This window comes from Notothenia rossii, assembly GCF_949606895.1.
Source record: "Notothenia rossii genome assembly, chromosome: 5".
Lineage (NCBI taxonomy): Eukaryota > Metazoa > Chordata > Actinopteri > Perciformes > Nototheniidae > Notothenia > Notothenia rossii.
The window spans coordinates 88,631,638-88,643,214 of record NC_136903.1 but is presented as its reverse complement, the minus strand read 5'-3'; the positions used below and the strand labels follow the sequence as shown (position 1 = coordinate 88,643,214).

At 43.2% G+C, this 11,577-nt stretch overlaps 1 protein-coding gene across 1 annotated transcript; it reads left to right on the top strand.

Moving 5' to 3' along the window:
- Positions 1-9,787: 9,787 nt before the first annotated feature.
- On the top strand, positions 9,788-11,577 carry svbp (small vasohibin binding protein). Its single transcript, XM_079685344.1, has 3 exons — positions 9,788-9,937; positions 10,431-10,564; positions 10,686-11,577. The coding sequence occupies exons 2-3, from the start codon at positions 10,451-10,453 to the stop codon at positions 10,770-10,772; spliced, it is 201 nt and encodes a 66-aa protein (XP_079541470.1). The 5' UTR covers positions 9,788-9,937; positions 10,431-10,450; the 3' UTR covers positions 10,773-11,577.

Here is an 11,577-nt window from a genome sequence, read left to right as displayed (position 1 = left end):
ATCACTGGCACGTGGGACCGTAACCAGTGGAACACTAGGAATAAGTGTGCAAAAATATTTAAATTGTATTTTCGGATCCTGAACGAGACCGCCGGCAGGGCGCGTCTCCCCCGGCAGAGCGCGTCTCCCCCTGCAGGGGGAATTCTATTCATAAAAGCGATAAAATAATGGATGCAGCAAGTGCAATGATAAGGCACGGTTATACAATAGCATCTCAAGACGTAAAGACCTGTGTTGTCTTAATCGGGGCTTTTTTTAAGTATGTTTTCTGTAGTGCTGTCGTGGAAGCCAATGTGTTTGGTGGACAGTACAAACTGATGAGAGGAAAGTTAATTGAGAGGTCCTATTGTGGAAGCTAATCAATCATTCTGCCTACCTGGTTCAAAACTCTGATATTAACTGACCTTCGTGTGTTAAAGGTGGGTTAGGTAAGTTTGAGAAACCGGCTCGAGATACACTTTTTGTTATATTCCATGGAATGCTCTTAACATCCAGATAGCAATGAATATCTGAAGTGCTTTGCAAAAAATCCATTAAAAAATTTCATCTTTTGAGTGGGTTACATGTGGAAGCCGTAGTACTGTAAAAAGCACGACCAATCATCTGAGCCGGCCCGGCTAAAGTAACTGGATGGCCTACCTGCCTGTCAGCCTTCCATCTCGTGCGCAAACTTATCTCGTGCCCTCATTGGTCATGTGCGCGTTCCTGTGTGTTGGAGGAGGGGCTCTGTGAGGAAGTGGCAGATTTCTTCCGGCTGTGTATTTTCTAATTCTAACGCACTCGAGCTGGTTTCTCCAAAATGACCTACCCCACCTTTAAAGACTGAATGATTTAGACAAACTTACTTTTAGATGATTCAATCATTAAGCTGGTTCCCTTCGTTTAATTTCACCACTTCCTCTCACATGACATTAACGTTAAGAGCACAGTGAGCTGCACACACTGTGAGGTAACCTTCAGTTCATGTCATTTCTTTCTATTTGTCAAAGGAATTTACTAAAACCCAGTGTGCAGCGTATGAAAGCAGTTACAACACAAACAGAGAGAAGCTGCTTTGTTATGAGAGAGACTGGAAGAGGAGACAGGAGATTAAGGTCTAAAGTCCCTCAGACTCCAGGAGGATCCTGATGCTTAGAGGGGGGCGGCTGAAGCCGGTGGTTGAATACAGATGTTTTGGGATGTGTTAGACAGTATAGAGAATGTCCCTCAGTTTTGTCTCTGTTAGCGCTGAGACAGAGTGGAGATGGTGTATTCCTTTATTGGGTAAAAATGTTCCATCATTGGAGTTTTGGGCAATACTGTTTGCTTTCTTATATATTTCTTAGAATAGTCTAACTTTACAGCCCTGAAGATTGATGGAAGAGTTATGTTCAGTTTGGTATAAAAGACAGCATAAGTGATATCAACTATGTGATCTTATGATATTTGCTGGATTCTTGCGTGATCTTGCTAAAATCAGCTGCAAAATGCAAGGTAATAGCAGTTAAGGCAGTCTACTATACAATCTACTGTACCATGCAAACCAACTTAACTGTTAGAAATAATGTACTAGTGAATAAAGACTTGTAAGTGATTTGTGGCAAGTTTTAATCTGATAATTTCCGAGAAGAAGGAAAAATAGAACCAGACGGGTCTTGCAAAGTGATACAACTTAAATATTGAATTCTTAAAGGTCCCGTGTCATGGCCATTTCTACTGATCATAATTCCATTGTTGAGGTCTACTAGAATAGATTTAATTTTTCCAAACTCACATTGGTTTCTCATACAGCATCTCTGTATAATCTATGTGTATTCACTCTCTGTCCTAAACGGCTTGTTGGAGCTCCTGCACCCTCCTCCCTGTGAGCCCAGTGTGCTCTGATTGGTCGGGACGTTGCAAGGCTCGCTGCCGCGAGGAGCGGACAGGTTTCCGGGTCGGCAATACAGTGGGACAGCGCGAAACTCATCCTGAACATACAAACACTCATAGCCGAAGAAAAAACAATAAGTGTGGCTTGATATTGAGAGTACAGATCGCGTTCACACCGGAATTGGGAGGATTAGGCAAATGAAGCCGCTGACGTCACTTCTTCTTCTTCTTCTTTGGGTTTACTGGCAGGCCGCAAACAACTTCACGGCGTATACTGCCACCCGGAGTCCCCGGCCGGAAGTCCCCGGAGTTGGGGACTGGCTTCAGTAGAAGCTGCTGGTAGTCCCAGCAGCTTCTACTGCAGCCTTCAGAGTAAATCGCCAGAACGCCGACACCTCCTCATCTCCACCGCTCCCACGTTTTGTGTTGCCATCATAAGTTTGTCTCTCAGCGTCTGTGCGCTGGGCTAATGCTAATGCTAATAATGCTAATGCGAGGATAATAAAATGGCGGCTTCACAAAACTTTTTGGGAGTTCTACGGGGCGTGGTTTGCAATCTGCCCAGCCAATCAGACATAGGAACCTTTTTCTCCCACGAAAGTACCTGCTCTCTAGCAGGGACAGAAAAGTGGGTAAAAAGGTTCTCATGAACTAATTTTAGTTCTGGATTTTTTTGGTGTGAACGCAACATTTCGGAACTATATCGGAACTAAATTGGGAAAAGTACTGCGGCGTGAAAGCGCCTTGTGTAATACTTGGTCGGTTGTTTGGTCCAAAATGTTTTTTATTAACACCCTTCCTTTTTTGTATAATTGCCAAGTGAATATCATGACGTTTTCTGTCCGATAAAGACACCCTTTTCCCAACGTTACCTCACAGATATAGTTGAGTCATCTCTCTGGATCCTCCTCTGAACCAAGCTGCTCACTGTAACTGTATCTGTGTAGCAGAGTGGTGTTAAAGAGGCATCAAATCTGAGAAAAATTCCCAGCTTCAGGGAAAGAACCTCAAATACAAGCTGACAGCGTTCTGAGTGTGTGTTTGTGTGCCAGTGTGTGTGTGTGTTTGCTGCATCCCTCACACTGACCCCTGCTTGTCAGGTCATATCCTGTCCATATCTTTTTTCTTCTACCGGTTGCTGCTCGCTGTTTGCTTTGGCGGCTGAAGGTCTATCGGGGTTTAGGTGTGAAGAGAGACACAGAGCGTGAGTGCATTTCATGAAGCTTTTGTGTATGAGTGTACAGTAACCGATGTGTGTGTGTCCAGTTATTTTAGGCACAGTCACCATGGTTGTTTATTTTTAGTTCTGAAAGACTTTGTGTGTATGCATTATGTACACGTCTATGGGGATTTGTACACAGCGTGCTCACGGGTGTGTATGTGTGTGTGTTTTTTGGCAGTGGACTGGCCAGAGGTTGTGGTGAGTTTGTGTGTTCAGGGCCGCTGGTGTGAAAGAGCCGTCAGAGCTGCGCTTCCCCCTTGAGAGAGAGTTTAATTTAGAAGAACAAGGCTCCTAACACACACTCGTGCTGCTGCCTCGTCTCTCCTCACCTCATCCCTCCCTCTCTGCCACTCTATAAAATTTTAACCGTCTCTCCATCTTCTCTTCTTTTACCTCTTAACCTTTTCATCCCTTTTCCTGCTTTGTTGGGCTGCCACTCCGTCCCTGCGAAGCATCTTAAAGGTCACCTATTATGCAAAATCCACTTGTTGATGTCTTTTCTACATCAACATGTGTCCCCTCTTCTTCATGTCTCTTCTACATCAACATGTGTCCCCTGTTCTTCATGTCTCTTCTACATCAACATGTGTCCCCTCTTTGCAAAGAGACTCTGAAAGTTTCAGGAACAAAGATTCTCTCTCTTTTTGTCCCGATCCATTTATATAAAATCTGTCTGAAAATGAGCTGATCAGATTTTGGCCACTTTATGATGTCATAACGATGTTTTGGCTTGAGTAACCATTAGCCAATCACCAACCAAGGTAACCCCCCCCCCCCCCAAAAGGGGACTGTAACAACTACCGTGGCATTTCGCTACTGAGCGTGCTTGGCAAGGTCTTCTCCAGAAACTGGCCGCTCGCGTATACCCGGAGTCACAGTGCGGGTTTCGAAGTGGCCGATCAACAACAGATATGGTCTTCATGGTGCGCCAGGTGCAAGAAAAGTGCAGAGAGCGAAACAAACCACTGCACATGGCGTTTGTCGACCTGACGAAGGCGTTTGACATGGTGAGTCGGGAAGGACTGTTCGCCATCCGGCATAAACTGGGCTGCCCACCGACACTGCTCGGGCTGGTCAAATCGCTTCACGAGGACATGTCAGCAACGGTTTTCTTTGAAGGATCTACTTCAGACAGCTTCTCCGTTCGCAGTGGAGTCAAACAAGGCTGCGTGTTAGCGCCCATGCTCTTCGGCATCTTCTTCTCTGTTGTGCTGCATCATGCATTCAGCGATCACGTGGACGAAGACGGCGTTTTCCTGCACACGCGGTCAGATGGGAAGCTGTTTAATCTGGTCCGACTGCGCGCGAAAAGAAAGGTACGGAAGGTGCTAGTTTGTGAGCTCTTATTCATGGACGACGCAGCTCTGGTGTCTCACAGCACAGCTGGTCTACATCGCCTGGTGGACAGATTCAGTGCAGCATGCTCTGAATCTGCACTGATCATCAACATCAAAAAGACACTTGTTATGCACCAAGCAGGAAGCGCAGCGTCACCGGTAATGGTGAACGAGCATGTGCTGGAGACTGTTGACCAGTTCACGTATCTTGGCTCAACAATCAGCAGTAACCGGTCATTAGTTAAGGAGATCCAGACTCGTATCGGCAAAGCTGCAACGTCTTTCAGTCGTTTGCATTCAAGAGCCTGGAGCAACAAATACCTCACCGAGCTCACTAAGACACGCATCTACCAATGTTGCGTGGTCAGCGTCTTGCTGTATGGTTCCGAGGCGTGGTCAACTTACGCGCGGCACGAAAGAGAGCTAAATGCTTTTCACATGCGGTACCTGCGCAACATCCTCGGGATCACATGGCGGGACAAGGTCACGAACGAGGCGGTGCTGGCGCGTACGGGCAGCAAGTCAATGTTCCAAACACTGAAGGTCAGGAGGCTGCGGTGGCTCGGTCACCTTCGCAGAATGCCAGATGGCCGCCTGCCAAAGGACATCTTATAAAGCGAGCTGAGCGCTGGTTCCAGAGGCAGAGGACGACCACTGCTGCACTTCAAGGATGTCGTAAAACGTGACATGAAGGCCCTGGACATTGCGACGGACAACTAGGAGAGGCTGGCGGAGGACCGGACGAAGTGGCTCCAGCAGCTGCGCGAAGGTGGTGACAGACTTGACAAAGACTGGATTCGCTGACTTGCTCAAAAACGTGGACATACTGTATCCCTCTGATTGCACTGTACAATCTCTTGTATATTTTCTTGCCAATAAAAAACTAAGTACCACCGTTCGGCCACCAATACAATTTGCTTCAAACTTCCTGCAATAGTAAGATGGTTTTCCGACTGGAGGATTGTCGACACCTACTGATTATATTGATGAACTAATATAAAAGTCCAGTGTTACTTTGAACACTTTAATACTGTCGACATGTTCACAGGAGCAATTTGGGGTTAAGTATATTGCCCGAAGACACTTAGACATGTTGACTAAGGATCAAACGCTAACCCTCAAAGTGAAGGAGGCCTATTTTTTCCAGGGTCACTGCTGCTTAGTGTACAATAAAATCAAATGTTATGAATACATATAACTACATGCAACTATCTGCACATACAGTGGTAGATGCCCTATGTGCTAAGTGCTAACCAATGGTTTCATACTTTTTAGTATCTTAAAAATGTGATCGCTTTAAGCCCCCCAACTGGTACAGATGGTGTAATGTAAAGTATGTATTTTACACTGTAAGGGGTTCTTTCCCACAGGCTGAGGACTACTGAATTAAAGCCCTTTTAGACAAACAACAACAATTGTTTACTAATCATGTATGTCTCTTTATGTGAGTTGGGTCTAATAAAATACTGTACAATATCAATTTGAGGCATGTTGAAGATAGTTTGATGAATGTGGTGTACTGCGGCGCTGCGATGTAAATAGTAAAATGTTTATGAGCGCAGAGGCATGTCATCAGCTCACTCCATCCATCTGCACCACCCTAAAGCTGCAGCAAAACAATAAACAAGCTCTGGAAATATAGGGCTAACGCTTTATGCAGTGAAAAACCTCAGACAGCGCTGAGAAGTAGAGCGTGGGGAGAATTTTCTTTTCCCAAACTTTATTCAAAAAATTGCGCTGGCAGTCCTATATTTTGTAGCGTTATTCTAAAGTGGAAACGGGATGGCACAATTATTTCCCATCTGAAAATATTTGGCAAACACTCACTTTAAAATGTTTTCTTTCGATATGTGTATTCACTTTCACTTTCAACACAGGAATTTTGACCTTTGCAGACCATTTACATGCACTAAAACCTATAACACTACAGGAAAAACCCAAAATAAACAAGAGGGCCTATTTAACAAGTACGTGTTTTGTCTTGTTTACTTTGTCTATTTCGTCACACATATTTCATGTTTTTTAGACAACACACACACACACACACACTTGTCTGACTAGTCTGACTATTCTGATTCTCCTCACAATAATAACATTAAACTCTGTGGTCTGCTCGTTACATCTGCAACACCTTTTTCCTGTGATTTATTGCTACGGTTGGTTCAGTCATCCATGTGGGTGTTTGTGCTTTTGCTCTTCCCAGAATTACCGTGTCAATCAAACTGCGTGGTTAGTACTCTGACGTCTTTCACCTCACATTTTCTTTGGGTGGCACGCTTTGCTGACAACCGTGAAGACTTGGTAACTGCCCAGTGTGTTTACTGTGTCTTTTCTTGTTTTCAGATGAACTATACGAGATAAATCTTCTACTGAGGATTTCCCCAAGCTTTATAACTCTGTGGGGGGGGGGGGGGGGGGGGGGGTTAGTATCAGCAAATATTTCATAAGCTTTTGCAATGCGAAACATCAGTTTGTTAAACCTGCAGACAGAGGGCAACACATTGAGCGTTATTGCTCTAATTCCTGGAAATGCAGCTTCCAGCTTCAGTCTTTTCACTTAAAGAGGTCCTATTATGCTTATGGGGGTGTTCCCTGTCCTTTAAAGTGGTATATAAGTTTTACTGCATGTAAACGGTCTGCAGTGCAAACACTAAAATCCCAGCCTGCCTGAATCGCCTCCATCGGACTGTTTACACCACGTTACACTCACGCTTCTATCGGCTAGCACGTCAACACATTGTATGTGAAACTCTAAGGGGCGGGACATCTCTAAGCAGTTGACCAATCACAACAGAGCCGGCCAGCTAACCAATCAGAGCAGAATGGGCTCTGGTTTCAGACTGAGGGCGAAAAGAGGTGCTGCAGCACAGGCAGTATGAGAAAAATAAAGAGCTTTTTGAACATTAAAGCATGGAGACATGTCCCAGGAGAGACACTACATACTGATATACACCTGAACATCAGCAGGAGAGGACTCTTTAAAGTAGAGACACTACATACTGATATACACCTGAACATCAGCAGGAGAGGACTCTTTAAAGTAGAGACATACTGATATACACCTGAACATCAGCAGGAGAGGACTCTTTAAAGTAGAGACACTACATACTGATATACACCTGAACATCAGCAGGAGAGGACTCTTTAAAGTAGAGACACCACATACTGATATACACCTGAACATCAGCAGGAGAGGACTCTTTAAAGTAGAGACACTACATACTGATATACACCTGAACATCAGCAGGAGAGGACTCTTTAAAGTAGAGACATACTGATATACACCTGAACATCAGCAGGAGAGGACTCTTTAAAGTAGAGACACTACATACTGATACACCTGAACATCAGCAGGAGAGGACTCTTTAAAGTAGAGACACTACATACTGATATACACCTGAACATCAGCAGGAGAGCACTCTTTAAAGTAGAGACACTACATACTGATATACAACTCAACATCAGCAGGAGAGGACTCTTTAAAGTAGAGACACTACATACTGATATACACCTGAACATCAGCAGGAGAGGACTCTTTAAAGTAGAGACACTACATACTGATATACACCTGAACATCAGCAGGAGAGGACTCTTTAAAGTAGAGACATAGCCTACTGATATACACCTGCACATCAGCAGGAGAGGACTCTTTAAAGTAGAGACACTACATACTTATACACCTGAACATCAGCAGGAGAGGACTCTTTAAAGTAGAGACACTACATACAAGAACCTAAAAAAGAGAATAATATGTCCTAGCCAATTATATGTCAGTTAAGGGACCTGTTTTTCATGATTAGGCTTTATGAAAAGTGTTTTTCTTTATGCTTCTGTGCATATGGAGCAGCAGGTCTGGCCGTTGTCTGCGGCGCTCAGCAGAAGTTGTTCTTGGCAGGATATTATTTCGAGGGAGAGCTCTCCGCTAGTTGGAGGATAAATCCAGGTAAACCGTTGGTATGCTGCGCGATAAATCTCTGTGGCGTGTAGCCCTGCCAGAGGGCACACACTCAGACCGGGGTTCACAACAACAGCAGAGAGAGAGAGAGAGAGAGAGAGAGAGAGAGAGAGAGAGAGAGAGAGAGAGAGAGAGAGAGAGAGAGAGAGAGAGAGAGAGAGAGAGAGAGAGAGAGAGAGAGAGAGAGAGAGAGAGAGACGCTGTCAGGAGGCTCAGGCTGAGGTTTCCTCATTTCATATGTGAGAGTGTTTAGTGATTCTGTCCCTTCGTAATGACTGTTTTTGTTTCTGAGGTGATAAATGTGCGCTGGACCTCCCCTCAGCTGGAGTCAGGCTCACTCCCCACCCCGCTGATTTATACACTGAGGATCTGCCCTGAAGGAGCCTGTACAGTGTGTGTGTGTGTGTGTGTGTGTGTGTGTGTGTGTGTGTGTGTGTGTGTGTGTGTGTGTGTGTGTGTGTGTGTGTGTGTGTGTGTGTGTGTGTGTGTGTGTGTGTGTGTGTGTGTGTGTGTGTGTGTGTGTGTGTGTGTGTGTGTGTGTGTGTGTTATGGTATGAGTATAGAGCACAAATGAAAACAGGGCGGATGCAGTTAAAACACTTTAATTATCTAAATGTTCATGAGCAGGTGTAAGAGCCTCTTAAGTGCCTCTCAGGACCAATTTTACCATTATTTATTTGTATTAGGAGTTGGCCTATTCCAAAAATCATCTTACCATCATTACCAGATATTTGTGCAAATTGAGAGGCAGGAGAGAAAAAAGTACTCAGGCAAATTAAATCGACAAACACTCATGTCACATGGCCCAAGCATCTGTATTAATGCAAACTTGTGCAAGTACAACAGACTATAAGACAAGGGCGACATCTTGTGGTTAGAGTTCTTCATTTTCTAAGATAAACCAAAAATGGTTGAGTAATTTCATATTTTATCAAAAATCCCTATAGATTTTTTTCTACCTTGCCTTTATTGTTAATTTAAGAAGATGCAGGCTTTCAGGTATTTCTTTTCAGTTAATGCTATTGGTGGTTGTTAAAGGACAACAATTATAAGTGGTAAAACACAAAAGGAAACATAGAAATGTACTACTGCTAATTGGACATTTGGATCCAATGGTTAAAATCCAAAGCAATATGTTCGTTATAACGCAACACATAGACATGTATAATATTTGTTTTAATCTATGGTTTTAATGCTTCTCTGTATCAGAGTTCCTACAATTATGAAATTTAGCACAGGGGGGGAAATAAATATAGCATGAGATCCACTATTAATCCATTTTGTTTATTTGTTTCCCTTTCTAAATTGTATTCGTATATTATTCCTAGGAGAAGGGCACTGGATTGTTGTAATGAACAGTACATTTTTTTTAATTCAGCGTAAGCCGGGACTTTTGTCAAACAGCCGGAACCTTCGAACGAAAGCTTCACTCGAACGAAAGCTTCGAACTCGGGTTTGTTTATCGGTGACACCCCGGGAACAGCTGTTGGATCGGCTAACAGCTACAGCCAACATACCGGCTAACCTTACGTTTATCAACATTATATCTCTACATATATAGTTACTCTACAGGTAAGTGCAACAGTAACTGGAATATAAATATCTTATAGCTGGTTGGAATGTTAGTATAAAAAAAGGTGAACAACAGCTATCAAGCTAACATTAGCTCACTGGGAAAACAGCTAACGTTGGCTTTGTTGTGAGTTTATTTAATGGTTTATGTTTAAATGAATGGCATGTTAGCTTAAATGTCCTGCAAGTTATGCAGGCATTTGAAAATAAAATATTATCGGATGAGTATGGACAGTTTAGAACACGATATACAACATTATCAACTGTCACTCTTCTATTCAACATATACAAACTACCGTTAACTTACACCAACATACCGTCCGTTGCTACGTTTAAGGTTGCTGTTTGCTGACAATATTATGCACGTTTATATCAAATTCAAGTTGTTTGTTTATGTCGGGATACTGAAAAATATCTCAAACTTTGTATTTAAGACTTTTAACTCAGGTTCTGTCAGAAATGTGACGCATCTTCTTACCTTTAAACTTCACAGGTTGCTTGGAGACTGTTGCCATGGAGCCTGCCTGCCGTAAAGACAAGCAGAAGCTGAACTCCACCCCGACCAGAGGAGACCGAGCCAAGCAGAAGTCTGCTCAGCAAGAGCTCAAACAGCGGCAGAGAGCAGAGGTAACTCTCCAATATGAACCTGCCGTACTCTCCAGTGCTCTGCTGAATGTATTTTATGTCACATTACGTCCTGCTCTTGTGTAATCATCTTTGTCGACTGTCTTCCCTTCTTTATTTACAGATGTATGCCCTGAACAAAGTGATGACTGAGTTGGAACAGCAGCAGTTTGAGGCCTTTTGTAAACAGATGCAGACACAAGGAGAATGAGGCCTTATACTCTTCATGTGGACCAGGAGCTGTTACCATGCAAAACTACCATACTAATGTCCTACAATCACACACATTAATGTTCATTTAGACAATCTTTGACCTCCTACTAACTCAAATTCTTGATTTTGTAACTTGGATACGCCAGAGAGTATTAGTATAATCAACCGATCCGATTGTGGAAGGTGTTGTAGGTAAATGTGTCCAAAAAAAACCTCAAATGTCCACAACATTTCCTTTGCTTGAATATCAACGTATCTTAAATGTATCTACTGAGCGTCCTTTTTGATCAATACTTCTGATTTACATGCTTTGAGATTTTGAAGTAGAGCAGATTAAACACAGAGTAGCTGTAAGTGAATTTACCCAGATGCAAACGTTATGAAGCGGGTTAGCGATCCTTTAGTTGAAAAGCACACCTGAAAACGAGCTTTGGTATCAGCCGTCAATCACTAGAGGTGATCCTCATTTGGAAATGCTTCATAAGCTTCTTGAAATAACAGTTTTCCCCTGAGAAACATCCAATGTGCTTCGGACTCCCAACAGCAGAACAAGACGTTGTTGTTAGGGAAATGTAAACATTGTTTAATGTAGCTTTAAAATACACGGTGCCCTTACTATGCCAGTGTTAATGGTGCTCACTTTGAATCACTTTCTGTGAATGACCTTGTATGCAGAGCCAAGTGGCCTGTACATGTTGGGCTATTTATGTCTGATGACTGAAATGTGTATATTACAGACTGTATGTCTTCCACCTTCAATTGACTTTGGATTGAATGAGAATAAACGTTTTTTTTTTTTTAAA

Excerpts from the sequence above, each read along its gene's own strand:
- svbp (XM_079685344.1), top strand. The coding sequence starts at position 10,451 with ATGGAGCCTGCCTGCCGTAAAGACAAGCAGAAGCTGAACTCCACCCCG. Across the intron at positions 10,565-10,685 it reads AACAGCGGCAGAGAGCAGAG|ATGTATGCCCTGAACAAAGT; the intron begins GTAACTCTCCAA and ends CTTTATTTACAG.